Genomic DNA, 16,959 nt, shown 5'->3' with positions numbered 1-16,959 from the left:
GACTTAGTCTATTCATTTATAACTTTCTTTTTCCAGTGTGTTCAAATTTCACTCTAACTTTTGAACTTTCTAAGACTACTTCCTGATTCCTGCACTGACTATGGTCATACATTTGTACTTAATGGCTTAGGGCCAACCTACTGTGTTGAAGGTCCAATTTCTTTGTTTTCTCAATCCATTATGGACGGGTACTTTAATAAGATGCAATATGAATGAGTTATTATTAAAAAATTAAAAAATGAAAAACATGCATAACACAAACATATTTTTATTATTTAATACAGTGAGCATAAAATAACTTCAAAATTCTTATAAAAGTTTCTAAACCTTTACTCTCAATGTCTAAACCATATTTCATAAGCAGAATACTTAATGAGGTGTTCAATGCTAATGAACTTAAGGAAAATTTATAATACAGTAAAGCTTAATTTTTATTCATTGGATGAACACATTACAGTGCATTGGAGCCCATGTATAATCAATTCAATCAGTATATTTATATTCATTAAATGAGATGAAGAGAACAGGTTTATTATTTTAAATGGCTATAGAAGTCTGTAGTAGCTATATTTAATATTTAGGATATAAAGCATAGGCAATTATATTAAAGTACATAAAATGTACTTGAAACCAAGTTCTTCCTAAAATAATAAGTCAGCTCCCAATGAAACATTGTTCATATAAAAAATTTTAATAGTATTTATGGTATCATTTTGAGGGTTAAAACTTGGGTAAAACACGGGGAATTTTGGTCAATGGTGGTGTCAGGAGATGTAGAATCACTGATTTGTTTCATCACCATAGGGAAATGTTACACTGATGTGTAGGAGGGATATTCATTTCATAGATACACATCCCAAATCCCTTTGCTCTGATAATTGTTAACACAAAGAGACACAATGATGACTTCTGTCCTAATACCCAACATGCAAAATTTCATCACAGTTTATTGAATCTATTACATTGATTCTGCCATTAGACAAATATCAAGTTTTTAGCAAGCATCTGAAACTATGCATTTTTGTTCCTCAGCCACTAAAACTTAGTCATTTAAGTGCCACACACATCACACAGACTGATTGAAAAGTGGACATTTTCTAATTTCTAGCCTCACTACTATTTTAATTTGCTATATTGGCTCTCAGGCCTCAGCCTTTCCAGCCTGTTTGTGGTTTTCATTGCTCTTCCATGTTTATACTTAAAAAATTATTTTTTTAATTTTAGAGAGAGAAAGCATGGGGGCGGTGACAGGAGCAGAGGGAGAGTGGGAGAATCTCAAGCAGACTCCCCACTGAATGTGGAGCCCAAAGTGGGGCTTGATCTCACAACCCTGAACTCACAACCTTAACTGAAATCAAGAGTTGGATGCTTCACCGACTACCCCACTCAGGCATCCTTCATGCTTATACTTTTTAAGACTCAACAACATTCACTAGTTTCTAGCATATTTCTTTGTTTAGGCTTGGCTTCCTGCATAACACTTCAATTTCCACCTCACAAGAAGAACCCCATATTCTTAGAGGTGAGATTATTATACCTTAATTTTTCTTAGTGTGGCCATCACTTTTCTTACTACCTGATGCCCACATTTTGCAGGGCATCTGATGATGCCCACCAGTATACTTTAAATTGGTATTTTGGCAATGGGTTAAGAGAGTCTGTATGACCTTATAAGATCATTTCCTGTCAACATTCAGATTTATACACCTCACTGTGGATATCCAGGGTCAACTGGTAGAATCCAGCCCTAGTAAAACTGCAAGATTGTTGTTTCATGCTTACTCATTTCCACAGTGCATTCCAATATCATGCTTATCTACTTTTAAGCATATTCTTCATACAGTGAGAATAATTTTGCTCTCCTCTACAGGGAATGGAGACAGTCTTTTTATGGAAGACTGGCTGGCTATGTAAATGTCTGTCACAATCATGGGCCACTTCAAGCTTTATGCCTATGGTAAACTATCTAGAGATTCATTTGGAAAATTGAACTTATTACTTTAATGGTCTCTGAATGCCTTATCAACCACCAAGTCTAGGGACAGCATTGCTAATAAAATTATTTCACACTTTTTTGTGTCCTTTGTGGGAATGCTTCTTCTTGGTAATTTGCACAACCCTTAAGCTAAGAAAGAATGATCACACCTGTTTACGAGGAGCAAAGACACATCCTCACCAGCAATCCCAATCTGACATGGCTCTATATACACTATCATATGATATCAATCAAACTTTGCACATGTAATTTCTTAACTCTTCTAAACCTATCTCAGATTATTTCATGAGCACCAGCCTCAAGTTCAGCAACATAAAAATGGTAAACCTAATGGTAAAGTGGGAAACTTAATAAGTAAGAGATTCATATTAGAATAGTCCATTCTAATATGCCTTTACTAGCTAATCTCATATATGCTTGTACATTTGCTATTAAACATACCAAAGGAAAACATAACTCGTGTCAAAGCTTTGGTTGACTATGCTTTCTACTACATTCACAATAATTTATTGTCATTTTACAGAAAAGCTAAGGTTTGTATAATTCAACATTCACTAAGAATCCACTAAGTGTCAAAAACTGTATTACTAGTTTTGTGGATTGTGAGGATGGGTATAAATATAGTTAAGACATATCTCTAGGAACTCATGATAAATTCTAAAATATTCATAATTTCAGTGGATAGAAATGATATCCCAATAGCTGGCTGTGATAATAATAACATAGGGGCTATAATGGAGATATATGCAAACTGCTTTAGAGGACAGAGGAGAGAACTAATTCTCACCTAGATGTAGGGATCAAGAAAGACTTTGAAGAAGATGATGGATATGAGCTGAATCTTCAGGATTGATTGAACTTTGAAAGGTGGGGAGGTAAGAGGGTGAGTAAGTGGCCTGGTAGGACAGGGGAAAGCAGTGGAGAATGGAAGGAATGGGTACATCTTGAGAAAAGGGGAAAAAGCCTCTAAACAAGGTAAGTTAAACTTTCTATCTCAGATGGAGGAAAATCTATTGAACCAACTGTCTTGGCTGTTCCAGTGTGATCATAGCATTGCTTGTATGGATTGTCAAATAAAGGATGAGTTCATAAAAGGATATTAATGTGTCATTTTTATTGAGCAAAGTAGCATTACAGGAAAGGTGATTTCAAAGGCACGTGGCTCTTTCATTACAGCCTTCAGGGGCGATGTTTGATCACTGAAAACAGCCTGCTTTGTTCCAGCTTTCTCTGATGTTTGGCATTATCCTGAATACATATGCTCTGACTTGGGAAGAATCAGTCTATAAAGATTTAATAGATTTTAGATTTGCATATTCAAAATACATGTCATGGTTAAAGTGAAATGAAAACTATTTTAATATCTACATCTGTATTATACATAAACATGTAGTTCAGACATATCTTAGCAAATTTTTAAAAAGCAATTACATATGTTATATTTGCTTATCCTAAGATTATGACAGTTGGCTATTTTAAAAATTAACCATTTTATATTTTCACTGAGGAAAAAATGTATTTTAGGAGACATTATATTGGTGATAACAAAAGACAGGAACCCTTCAACTTTCAGGGATTTGAAGTTGCTGTATGTTCTTGTCTCCTTTCATGGACATAACTTCCAAGTGTTGTAAATCAGCAACCACTTTCTTTATTAAAAATGAATTAACACCATACTTGGGTAGAGAAAATTGAAAGTCACAAATAACTGTAAAATGTAAAATGTAAAATATAAAAAAAAGATAAATGTAAAAGATTAGTATTTGCATGAGGTACTTTTCCTTATATGACTAAAAGAGGTGACTTTTTTTTTTTTTAACCAAAAGGAGAGATTCTTGGAAAGAGACCTGAAGAGTCAAAAGCTTGTGTGGTGACTAAAATAGAGTTTTCTCTTCTTAGAATTCTCTGGCCTCTATTCCTGTAAATTGATAAGTAATCTCACATAAATTCATCTTTTAATTTTGAATTCCAGTGAAACCTTTGAGAGAAAGATGGCATTCCAAGTCAGTCAGTTTGATATACTTTACATTTACAATTAGACACTCACTGCGTTGAAATTGAGCCCAAAAGACTTCAGCTAATATTCTATTTCATGTGACAAAGAAAAATCTTATCATGTCAATTCCCTACTTAAAATCTTTCATTTTACTTGTCCTCACTTACAACATCTTTCACCTCAATGACACTGAATGCTTTTGTGTGGCATATCCTTTCTTTTCTGGTTAGTTTTGCAACAGTCTCAAGACAGAGACTTTCATTTATGCATTTGTAACCCAGATCACTGCTTTCATCTGGAGATCTTGTTAAAAATGCAGGTTCTGATTCAGCACGTCTGGGGTCTGGCCAAGATTCGAACAAGCTTCCAGGTACTGCAATTGACCACACTTTGGATAGCAAGCACCTAGATATTTAATACCTCTTATTAAATTGGTATTAGTTCCTGGATCATGATAACTGAAAACTTAGGTTTTCTGACTTTGCATCAGACTTTGACCTTTTTGTTTATTGGTAATCTCATAAAGATATTGTATGATCTGGATTTCTTTTTCTTCTCTAGTCTCCTTTCTTATCCTATTCTTACTTACATTTGAGACATAACGAAATACTTGAAATTTCCAGAATGTGTCAAGCTCTTTTACATCTCAGTACCTTTTCAAATACTATTTCCTCTGCCTGCCCCAGCATCTTGTGTTGCTTCCTTTAAAACTCAGTTCAACTTGGCGCATCTGGATGGCATAGTCAGTTAAGTGTCTGACTCTTGGTTTCAGCTCAGGTTGTGATATCAAGGTCCTGGAATCAAGCCCTATGGCAGGCTCCATGTTCAGCATGTGGTCTACTTGAGATTCTCTCTCCCTCTCCCTCTCCCTCTGTCCCTTCTACCCCTCCCCCTCCCTGGCCATGTTCTCTCTCTTTCTCAAACAAATAAATAAATCTGAAAAAAGAAAAAAAGAAAAGAAAAAAAAAACCCTCAGTTCAGCTGTAGTTTCCAGGAATCCTTCCCTAATATCTCTACATTGTAATTGTTTAATTAAATGCTTCCAGGATTCTCCCACAATGCTCTGTATTTCCTATGTTATAACTTTCTTGTAATCTATTGTACAGAATATTTACTTGTCTCCTTACTTCAAGATAGCACTTCTTGGGAGGAAAAGATTATGCATTTTATCTCCGTTACCTACTGCTAATCACAATGCTTGACACATAGTAGGTTTCCATTAAAGTTACTGAATGAATAAGGAAGGGCAGTTGGTGTGTTGTAATATGATGCAATATTGTCTTTCATGAAGTTTAACTTGAATTGGGAGTAATAAAAACTAAAGTCATAAAAAGTTAAGTACAGGATGAGATAATACTGAAGATAAAAATGTTAGTATGTGATTAATTGCCAAATGAGGATCATAGAAAATAACTGTTCTAAGGTCATTGGAGGAAAATGTCACTATAGATTTTTGCTATGTCTTTAATACCCCAGTTGTTCCACAAAAGATTGGAGATAGCTGAAAATACCATATTTGGGAATTAATGAGAGGTATGAACACATATATAGTTAAGGGAATAGTATTAGAAAAGCAGAAAGTTATGGAAGTACATACTCAGAAATTGGGGAGCAGATATACTAGCATATTTGCAAAAATGGCCCTCATTCAATAATGGGCAGTAAGGATGGTGTGCTGGACTTCCATTTCCACTCTCTACCTTGGAGGCTGACTTCTGTGGTGGCATCAGTAGCTCCCTTGTCCTCTGGCTTCTGGCTTAATCTGGCCAAAGGAGGGTACCCTGGCAAAGGATCAGATGGAGGGAGAAGAGTGAGGTCAGAATATTTATTTTCTTGTGTTACCTAGAACTGGCTGTGCCTCTGTGTAAATTGCCCCTTTGTTAAAATCTCCTTAAATTATTCTAATCTGAGTGTGCCCCCTGTTCCCTGCTGACACTCTAATATACTCACGGAGTTGTTTAATGCTAGATTGGATGACAGGCTTAATAACTTTTATGATAATCATTAATGCTACAAAAATGTTTTAGGTGCTATGTATCAGGTAAGATTCTGTGAGAGGGGGGTTCAATAGAGAAGAATTCAAAAAGCAAACCAACCTGAAATCTCATACTTCTATTGTTCACATTTTTGTGTGGTAAAGAGGATATAAATTATATTAGGGGTAGGGAAAAATTGATGTGTTTAAATCCCCACAGTTCTGTAATGTTTCTTTACATCAACCTTTCATTTAATGCTCAGTTGAAAAGTAATATTATATTAAAGATGTAATTTTGGAGTTGTTCTCTTTTTACTTTGGGTAGATTATCCAGATTTTTGCCTTTCCTCTTTTCTGTTGCTCATTTTCTGGTTATTTCACTGCTCACTCTTCTTCCTTCAGGAGATCTAAAAGGAAAATAAACGGGTGAAAAGCTTAGCTTTAGTATCTATGATAAGAGGTTTGTTAGGAAAGAGACTGAAATTCTGAACTGAAATTAAGCTTTTCAGTTTATCTGGGCTGTTCTGCCCCCTATTGCCATAAAGATACCAAGAGATATTTCCAACTTGTCAAAAATCGAGAGAGAGAATGAACAAAAAGTCTTATATTCATGACGACAAAGAGAAACAGGTTTAATAAATAGATAAGATGCTCTTAATATAAGGAAGGCCCTGGTGTATAGCCTCTGTCTTTGAATCTTGGATTGTATTACAACCTTGTTTGCAATACATACTTAGATCACTGTTGACTCACATGAGCCTAATTCAGTGACCCAGCAAAAATAGATCATAAATCCCAGCAAGGGAAGATATGTTTGTAGTTTGACCTTGGAATGATGAGCTAAAGGTGCTGAGGAAACCATAAATCTAATTTACAATAATAACAAAAATAAGATTGTTTATACTTTGCCCAGTGGATGGAGTGAAAATCTAATATTTTTCTTGGTACATGCTGTACATTTTGCCAAGCTTGATTAAATGCCTGTTTAGTAGGTAGCTAGGAGAGGAACTGAATAAAAACACTTTATATGAGGCTTTAGACTACTACTTCATTATCTCTGATTTAATTCTTTTTTTTAAAGCCGTTTTAACTCTTCCTTTTTTTATTTCTAAGGTTCCATTTATGAAATGTTTGGAAATGAATGCTGCTTGTCAACAGGAGAAGTGATTAAAGTTACTGGTCTCAAAATTAAGAAGATCATAGCTGAAATTTCTGAGCACGTTGAGGGTTGTGAGTCTCTACAACCATTTGAGCTGCCTATGAATTTTCCAGGTACAGTATATTGCAACCATTTCACATTTATAAAACTATAGTTATTATGCATCTATACAGTTGAAAACAAGTGGTAGCTTTCTTTTCACTCTAGGGTAGTGGATTAAAAAACTAGAATTCTTTTTTATTTTTTTAAATGCAGTGTTATATGAGTTTCAGGTGTACGGTATAGTGATTCAACTGTTAAAACATTTCTCAGTGCTCATCCTGATAGGTATACTCTTAATCCCCTTCACCTGTTTCACCCAGTCACCCACCTCTACCTCCTGTCTGGTAACTATCAGTTTATTCTCTATAGTTAAGAGTCTGTTTTTGGCTTGTCTATTTTTTCTTTGTTTCATTTGTTTTGTTTTTTTTTAATTCCACATATGAGTGAAATCATATGGTATTTGTCTTCCTCTAACTGACTTATTTCATTTAGCATTATACTTTCTAGATCCATCCATGTTATTGCAAATGGTAAGATTTCATCCTTTTTATGGCTGAATAATATTCCAATATATATACACCATATGTAAACACACACACACACACACACACACACACACACACACACACACATATACACCACATCTTTTTTATCCATTCATCTATTAGTGGACACTTGAGCTGATTCCATAGTTCCATAGTTTGGCTCTTGTAAATAACGCTTCAGTAAACATAGGGGTGCATGCATCTTTTTGAATTAGTATTTTTGTATTCTTTGGATAAATATCCAGTAGTGGAATTACTGGATCATATGGAACTCTATTTTCAATTTTTTTGAGGAAACCCAATACTGTTTTCCTCAGTGGCTACACCCATTTGCATTCTCACCAATAGTGCATGAGGGTTCATTTTTTCTCCACATCAGTGCTTTGTAAGGACTACTAGAAGGTAAATTATTTCTCCTTTTTTTAATAAATATTCTTCATTTAGGACTTAATATTATCTGTTAACAAATACTTAATGAGTTCTAACTGTATGCATTACTTACTATGCTAGTGAGAATGAAGAAATCAAAGATATTTCATAAAGTTATGTAGGACTGATATCTCTTAAATATATTTATTCTCTTTATTCCTATTGTAAGTAGAATCTGGCTCCCTGGATCACTGCTAAACTTCCGAGTATGATCTTACTGATACATCTGGTTGCTCCTCTTTGTCTAGTTAACTCTACTCACCCTTCCAAAATGAGCTCAAATAGCATATCCTCTGTAATGCTTTTGCTGCTGCCCTAACCTACTCTAGGTATCTCTCTTTTATGTTCCCAAAATCTTTTTCACCAATAGCATTGGGTAATCATTGATGATTTTCTCATTTGTCTTATTCTCCAGACCAGAGGTTGGCAAATGTTTTTTATAAAGAACCAGATAGTAAATATTTTAGACTTTGCCACCAGATGATCTCTGTCACAACCATTCCACTCTGATTCTGTAACATAAAGGGAGCTAAAGATGATACATAAACCAATGGATGTGGCTGTGGTCCAATAAAAATGTACCTACAATGATAGCTGGCCAGTAGAATTTGGCCTGTGGACTATAGTTTGTTGACTTCTCCTCTAGACTAAAACTTTTGGCAAATAAAGTATGACATATATGACTTTATACCTAGTATCAAACATTTTTTCAGTAGTCATTTATTGAATGGATGAATGAGTGAAATGAGTGAATAAATGATTAGTGGAGGAGAAAAATCTAGGAAACACTTAAAATATTATGTGATTCATGGTGTGATTGAAATATCCTTGGTTTCCAGAGGAAAAGGGGGAGGGGGAGGAAAAGAGGAGGAGAGGAGAGGAGCAGGATGGGGGACGAGGGGGAGGAGAGATATGCATGGGTTCCATGAGAGTCTTGATAAGGAATATCTAACTCCTGTTGGTCATGTTTCAGAACATGGATTTTGGAGTCATTACATATATTTGAATTTCAACTCTGCCATTTGTTAGTTGTATAACCTTGCCAAATTACTTACTCTCCTCTCATGTAAAATGGGAATAATAATACTATCTATCTTCTAGTATTTTGGAGAGAATTGAACATTGAAATATATTTGAAGTGTTCCGAATGGTACTTGTCACATATCAAGTGTCAGGTTTTATACTGTTATCAAGTGGAGTCAAGTTTTTCAAAGCTTTTGAAAAATGTTGTACTTGAGCTCAGATTTGGAGAATGAAAATAAAATAGCTATGTGAGGAGAGGATTATTCCAAGTGTTCCAGTATTTTCTTCCTTTCTACTGGAATTTTACCTAGTTTTAAATTCTATTGACTCCTTCCTTATGTAACCCCATCCTTTATAGCAATGGTTCTCAAACATGGCTGCACACTGGAAATCACCTAGGGAGGTTTAAAATATCCTGATGCTCAGGCCACTTGCCTGTGATATTTTGATTTATTTGGTCTGGAATGAAGTCTGGTTACCAAAATATCTTGAAGTGACCAGGATGATTCTAATAAGCAAAGTTGCAGACCATTGCTTCATGAGAAGCTTTTCCTGAGTATTCTAGTTGAATGTAACAATTCCCTTTTTGAATAACTATAGCCTTTCATGCCCTAATGATTGCATTTATTACATTTTGAATGTAATTGAAGTTATTTGTGGACTACTGCTTAACAGATTACAACATTGCTAACAACAGAATCTGAATCTCATTTACTGCAATGATCCCCACAGTGTTTAGGAGAAGATGTATATAAATATTTAGTAAGTTAAAATGACTAGAATCTTCTAGTAGAAGGAGTGTTTCTTATGAGAGTAGTGAAAACACTTAGTTTTTAATTTTTTTTAAAATTTTTATTGTGTTATGTTGGTCACCATACAGTACACCATTTGTTTTTGGTGTAGTGTTCCAAGATTTGTTGTTTACATATAATACCCAGTGCTCCATGCAATACATGTCTTCCTTAATACCTATTAGTGGGACAACTTATACCCTCACCTCTCCCTCTTTTATTTTAGAATATATGTTATATATTTATTTTGGGGAATTAGCTCACATGATTATGGAAATTGGCAAATCTAAAATCTATAAAGCCAATTTCCCACTTAGCTTTTGACTAGCACCTTAGTTTGGGGACTTACTATTTAGAATTTTTTGAGTCTTCAGTTGACATGATAAGCTTGCATCAATTGAGCAACAATTAGAAAAATTTATTTACAAAACTAGTTTTAATGTATGGATCAGGACAAATGTGGAGGGGAAAAGTGATTAGTGATGATTATAGAATACTTTCTTTCAAAGAGGTCTCTGAGGTGATGATGAAAGATGGAGTATAGAAGTAATTCTTCTATGTTAGTACTAGGGAGAGAGAGAAATTAAGGCCATTAACAATTTTAAATTAATTTCAACAGAAACATCTCTTTATTTATACTGTATTTAAAACTGTCAATTTAAACTCCTAGTTAGATATTAAACTCAAAAAGTACTTTAATATATATTTTAAACATCCTTTGTTATTTGGGAATTTCCCAAATTTTCTTTTGTTATTTATTTCAACTGCATTCTAGTGTGGTCAGAAGACATACTTTATCAATTCTTTTAAAATTTTTCAGACTTGTTTTATGGCTTAACACATGGCCTATCCTGGAGAATGTTCTATGTGCTCTTGAGAAGAATGAGTATTCTGTTGTTATTTGGTGGATTGTTCTACAGACGTCTGTTGGTTTATAGTGTTGTTCAAGTCTTCCTGTTCCCTGAGAATCTTCTGTCTAGATCTATCCATTATTGAAAGTTCCAACTATTATTGAAGTTTCCAGCTATTACTGTCAACTTTTGCTTCATGTATTCTGGGACTCTGATGTTAAGTGTATATGTGCTTATAATTGTTATCTCTTCTTGATAAGGTGGCCCTTTTATTGTTCTATAGTATTCTTTGTCTCTAGTAAAATTTTTGTTTTAAGGTTTATTTTGTCTGATACTAATGTAGTTACTATAGTTCTCTTTTGGTTACTACTTGCATGGTCTATCTTTTTTTTTTTTTAATTTAAATTCAAGTAGCCAACATATTGTACATCATTTAGTTTTTGACATAGTGTTCAATGATTCGTTAGTTGCATATAACTCCCAGTGCTCATCACATCACATGCCCTCCTTACTGCCCATCACCCAATTACCCCATCACCCCACCCACCTCCTTTTCAGCAACCCTTGGTTTGTTTCTCAGAGTCAAGAGTCTCTTGTGGTTTGTCTCCCTCTCTGATTTCTTCCCATTCAGTTTTCCCTCCTATCCCCTATGATCATCTGCACGGTTTCTTACATTCCACATATGAGTGAAACCATATGATAATTGTCTTTTTCTGATTGACTTATTTCACTTAGCCTAAGACCTCCAGTTCCATCCATATAGATATAAATGGTAGGTATTCATCCTTTCTGATGAGTGAGTAATATTTTATTGTATATATGAACCCATTCATTCTTCTTTACCCATTCATTTGTTGACGTTCATTCCACAGTTTGGCTACCATAGACATTGCTGCTGTGAATATTGGGGTACATGTGCTCCTACTTTTCACTATATCTGTATCTTTGGGGTAAATGCCCAGTAATGCAATTGCTGGGTACTAGGGTAGTTCTATTTTTACTTTCTTAAGGAACTTCCATACTGTTTTCCAGAGTGGCTGTACTAGCTTGCATTCCCACCAATAGTGTAAGAAAGTTCCCCTTTCTCTGCATCCTCACCAGCATTTGTTTTTCCCTGTCTTATTAATTTTAGCCATTCTAACTGGTGTAAGGTAGTATGTCATTGTAGTTTTGATTTGTATTTCCCTGATGGTAAGTGATTTGGAGGATTTTTTCATGTGTCTGCTGGCCATTTGGATGTCTTCTTTGGAAAAGTGTCTGTTCATGTCTTCTGCCCATTTCTTGACTAGGTTATTTATTTTTTGGGTGTTTGATAAGTTTTTTATAGATCTTGGGTACCAGGCCTTTATCTGATATGTCATTTACAAATATCTTCTCCCATTCTGTAGGTTGCCTTTTAGTTTTGTTGACTGTTTCCTTTGCAGAAGCTTTTTATCTTGATGAACTCCCAATAGTTCATTTTTGCTTTTGTTTCCCTTGTCTTTAGAGATATGTCTTGCATAGAATTGCTGTGGCCAAGATCAAAAAGGTTACTGCCTATGTTCCCTAGGATTTTGATAGATTCTTGTCTCACATTTAGATCTTTCATCCATTTTGAGTTTATCTTTGTGTATGGTGTAAGAAAATGGTCCACTTTCATTCTTCTGCATGTGGCTACCCAATTTTCCCAGCACCCTTTATTGAAGAGACTGTCTTTTTTCCATTGGATATTCTTTCCTGCTTTGTCGAAGATTAGTTGAGCAAAAAGTTGAGGGTCAATTTTTGGGCTCTCTATTTAGTTCCATTGATCTATGTGTTTGTTTTTGTGCCAGTACTGTGCTGTCTTGATGATCACAGCTTTGTAATGTAGTTTCAAGCCTGGAATTGTGATGCCGCCAGCTTTGGATTTCTTTTCCAACATTCCTTTGGTTACATGGGGTCTTTTCTGGATCCATACAAATTTTAGGATTGTTTACTCCAGCTCTATATTTTGATAGGGATTGCACTGAACGTCTAGATTGCTCTGGGCAGCATTAGCATTTTATCAACGTTTATTCTTCCAATCCATGAGAATGGAATGTTTTTCCATCTCTTTGTGTTTTCCTCAATTTCTTTCATAAGTGTTCTGTAGTTTCTAGAGTATAGATCTTTACCTAGGTATATTCCTAGATATCTTCTGGTTTTTGGTGCAAATGTAAATGGGATTGATTCCTTAATTTCTCTGTCTCACTGTTGGTGTATAGAAATGCAACTGATTTCTGTGCATTGACTTTGTATCCTGCCACTTTACTGAATTCCTATATGAGTTCTAGCCATTTTGGGGTGGAGTCTTTTGGGTTTTCCACATAAAGTATCATTTCATCTGCTAAGAGAGTTTAGCTTCTTCTTTGCCAATTTGAATGCCTTTTATTTCTTTTTGTTGTCTGATTGCTGAGGCTAAGACTTCTAGTACTATGTTGAACAATAGTGATGAGAGTGGGCATCACTGTCATATTCCTGACCTCAAGGGAAAAGCTTTCAGTTTTTCCCCATTGATAATGATACTTGCTGTGGGCTCTTTGTTGATGGGCTTTTATGATATTGTGGTATGTTCCCTCTGTCCCTATAGTTTGAAGAGTTTTATTCAAGAAAGGATGCTGTATTTTGTCAAATGCTTTTTCTGCATGAATTGAGAGGATCATATAGTTCTTGTCTTTTCTTTTATTAATGTGATTTATCACGTTGATTGATTTGTGAATGTTGAGCCACCCTTGCATCCCAGGAATAAATCCCACCTGGTCATGGTGAATAATCCTTTTAAGGTACTGTTGGATCCTATTGGCTAGTATTTTGGTGAGTATTTTAGCATCTATGTTCATCAGGGATATTGGTCTTTCATTCTCCTTTTTGATGGGGTCTTTGTCTGATTTTGGGATCAAGGTAAGGTTGGCCTCATAGAATCAGTTTTTAAGTTTTCCTTCCATTTCTATTTTTTGCAACATCTTCAGTAGAATAGGTATTAATTCTTCTTTAAATATTTGATAGAATTCCTCTGGGAAGATATCTGGCCTTATTTTTGGGAGGTTTTTGATTACTGCTTCAATTTCTTTGCTGGTTATTGGTCTGTTCAGATTTTCTGTTTCAGCCTTGTTAGTTTATAAGTTTCTGGGAATGCATCCATTTCTGTCATTTGTTGGCATATAGTTGTACATAGTATGTTCTTACCTTTGTCAGTATTTCCTTGGTATTGGTCATCATCTCTCCCCTTTCATTCATAATTTTGTTAATTTGGGTCATTTCCCCTTTCTTTTGGATAAGTCTGGACAGAGGTTTATCGATCTTATTAATTCTTTCAAAGGACCATCTTCTAGCTTTGCTGATCTCTTATACTGTTCTTCGGGTTTTTATTTTGTTGATTTCTGCTCTAATCTTTATTATTTCTCTTCCGCTCTTTGGTTTAAGTTTTATTTGCTGTTCTTTCTCCAGGTCCTTTATATGTAAGGTTAGCTTGTGTATGTGGGATTTTTCTAGTTTTTTGAGAGAGGCTTGTATTCCTATGTACTTCCCTTTTAGGACCGCCTTTTCTATATCCCAGAGGTTTTGAACAAATGTGTTCCCCTTCTCATTAGTTTCCATGAATATTTTAAGTTCTTAATTTCCATCTTGACTCATTCACTCTTTGGCAGGATGCTCTTTAACCTACTAGTGTTTGATTTCCTTCCAAATTTCTTCTTGTGATTGAGTTCAAATTTCAAACCATCGTGGTTTGAAAATATGCAGGGAATAATCTCAATCTTTTGGGATCATTTGACACCTGATTTGTGACCCAATATGTGATCTATTCTGGAGAATATTTCATGTGCACTCAAAAAGAATGTGTATTCTGTTGCTTTAGGATGGTATACTCTGAATATATCCGTGAAGTCCATCTGGTCCAGTGTATCATTCAAACCCCTTGTTTCTTTGTTTATCTTCCACTTAGATGATCTGACTATTGCTGTGAGTAGGGTGTTGAAGTCCCCTACTATTACTATATTATTATCAATATGTTTATTTTGGTTATTAACTGGTTTATATAATTGGGTGCTCTCATGTTGGGAGCGTAAATATTTACAATTATTAGATCTTCTTGCTGGATAACCCTTTAAGCTTTATATAGTGTCCCTCTACATCTCTTAGTACAGTCTTTGGTTTAAAATATAATTTATCTTATATGAGTATTGCTACTCCAGCTTTGTTTTGAGGTCCATTAGCATGGTAAATTGTTCTCGACCCCCTCACTTTCAGGACGGAGGTGTCTTTACGTCTAAAATGGGTCTCCTGTAGGCAGCATATGGATGTTTCTTGCTTTTTAAAATCCAATCTGATATACTGTGTCTTTTGGTTGGAGCAATTAGCCCATTCACATTTAGAGCAACTATTGGAAGATATGAATTTAGTGTCATTGTATTGCCTATAAAATCCCCGTTTCTGTAGATTTTTCTCTGTTTCTTTCTAGTCTATGTTATTCTTAGGGTTTCTTTTTGCTTACAGTAGCTCCCTTAATATTTCTCGCAGGGCTGGCTTGGTGGTCACAAATTCTTTCAGTTTCTGTCTGTCCTGGAATTTATTTATCTCTCCTTCCATTCTGAATGGCAGCCTTTCTAGATAAAGTATTCTTGGCTGCATGCTCTTCTCATTTAGTACCCTGAATACATGTTGCCAGCCCTTTCTGGCCTGCCAGATTTCTGTGGATAGGTTGGATTTATTCTGATGTTCCTCCCTCCATATGTAAGGAACCCCTCTCCCTAGCTGCTCTCAGGATAGCTTCTTTTTCTCTAAGATTTGCAAGCTTCACTCTTATATGTCAGGGTATTGATCTGTTTTTACTGATTTGGGGAGGGGTCCTCTATGCCTCTTGGACATGAATGGTTGTTTCCTTCCCTGGTGGAGGGATGTTCTCAGCTAGATTTGCTCAAATATACCTTCTGGCTCGCTCTCGCTCTCTCTCTCTCTCCCCTAGTAGGTACCCTAGTAATTCCAACATCAGTTTACTTCGCGGTATCATTAATTTCTCAAAGTCTTTTGTTATGGGCTATTAATTATCTTTCTCTCTTTTCCCCAACTTCCTTCCTTTCCTTCAGGCTGTCCTTTAGATCATTTACTCTCTTTTCTGCCTCATTTACCCTAGATGTTAGAGCATCCAGTTTAGACAGCATCTCATTCATAGCATTTTAAAGTTTGGCCTAATTAGATCTCATTTCCACCCTTAGAGGTTCTGTCCTGTCATTTATGCTTTTTTCAAGCCTAGCTATGAATTTTATAATTGCTATCCTGAATTCCATCTCTGACATCTTATTTATATCCATATTGATTAGCTCTATGTCAGAGAACATTGCCTCTGGTTCTTTCTTTCTTGTGAATTCCTCCTTCTAGTCATTTTGCCCAGAGAAGGATGAGTAATTGAAGGATCAGAGTCCAAAATATCAACCATGACCCAAGCAAAGTGCTCCCTTGATAAATCCGAGGCAGTCGGAAGCCACCACAGAAAAGCAAACCAAACCAAACCAAAATAAAACAGAAAAGGGGGTGAGGGGAAGAAAGACTATTCTCACAGGGTGGACAAAGCAGGGTATCCACCACTTGTTTCTGATTGAATTTTGGTCTCTGTGTTAGAACACTACATCCCAAAATTTCAAAGAAAACAAAACACACACACTCTCTCTCTTTCTCTCTCTCTCTATATATATGTAATTGAGTAGAGTGAAAAAAGGACAAAAAAAAAAAAAAGAAGTAGCACATATATATATATAAAGACTAAAATGAAGCCTATCTATAAAATGTAGACGTGAAAAATAAAAGTTAAAAAGTGACTTAAAAACACAAGTTGGTAAAATAAAAATCTAGCTGAAATGGGTAAAGGTAATAAAAAGAAATGGAAAATTTTCATGAGAGATAAATGAGTCATGAGAAAATACCTGGAGCTCAATATACTATTCTCCCCTGGTGCTGGAGTTTTACAGTCTTGTGGGATCCATAAAGTCGTATTCCACCTGTTCTTCCAGTCTGTCTTCTGGGGGAGGGGCTGGCTGTGCTGCTTCTCAGGTGTCTTTGCCTGAGCAGAGTTCCCTCACCCCTTGTCAGGAGGCTTCCCTCAGCATAAGCTAGTCTTCTGTGTGGCTTTTGTTCCAAAGGCTTTCTGCTCTTCTTCAGAG

General features: G+C 35.4%; 1 protein-coding gene across 4 annotated transcripts in view; it reads left to right on the top strand.

The window, feature by feature from the left end:
* Positions 1-16,959, top strand: part of THEMIS (thymocyte selection associated) — a 184,435-nt gene that overhangs the window by 36,292 nt on the left and 131,184 nt on the right. For all 4 annotated transcript variants that reach the window (XM_032862500.1, XM_032862499.1, XM_032862501.1 and 1 more), the window contains exon 2: positions 7,081-7,239. In XM_032862500.1, the coding sequence (XP_032718391.1) occupies positions 7,081-7,239 (159 nt within the window). The remainder of the gene's footprint in view (positions 1-7,080; positions 7,240-16,959) is intronic.

Source organism: Lontra canadensis, unplaced genomic scaffold, assembly GCF_010015895.1.
Source record: "Lontra canadensis isolate GAN:19392208 unplaced genomic scaffold, GSC_riverotter_1.0 scaffold23, whole genome shotgun sequence".
In the NCBI taxonomy this organism is placed as follows: Eukaryota; Metazoa; Chordata; class Mammalia; order Carnivora; family Mustelidae; genus Lontra; species Lontra canadensis.
The sequence above is the reverse complement of the archived record's forward strand: the minus strand, read 5'-3'. Positions and strand labels throughout refer to the sequence as shown.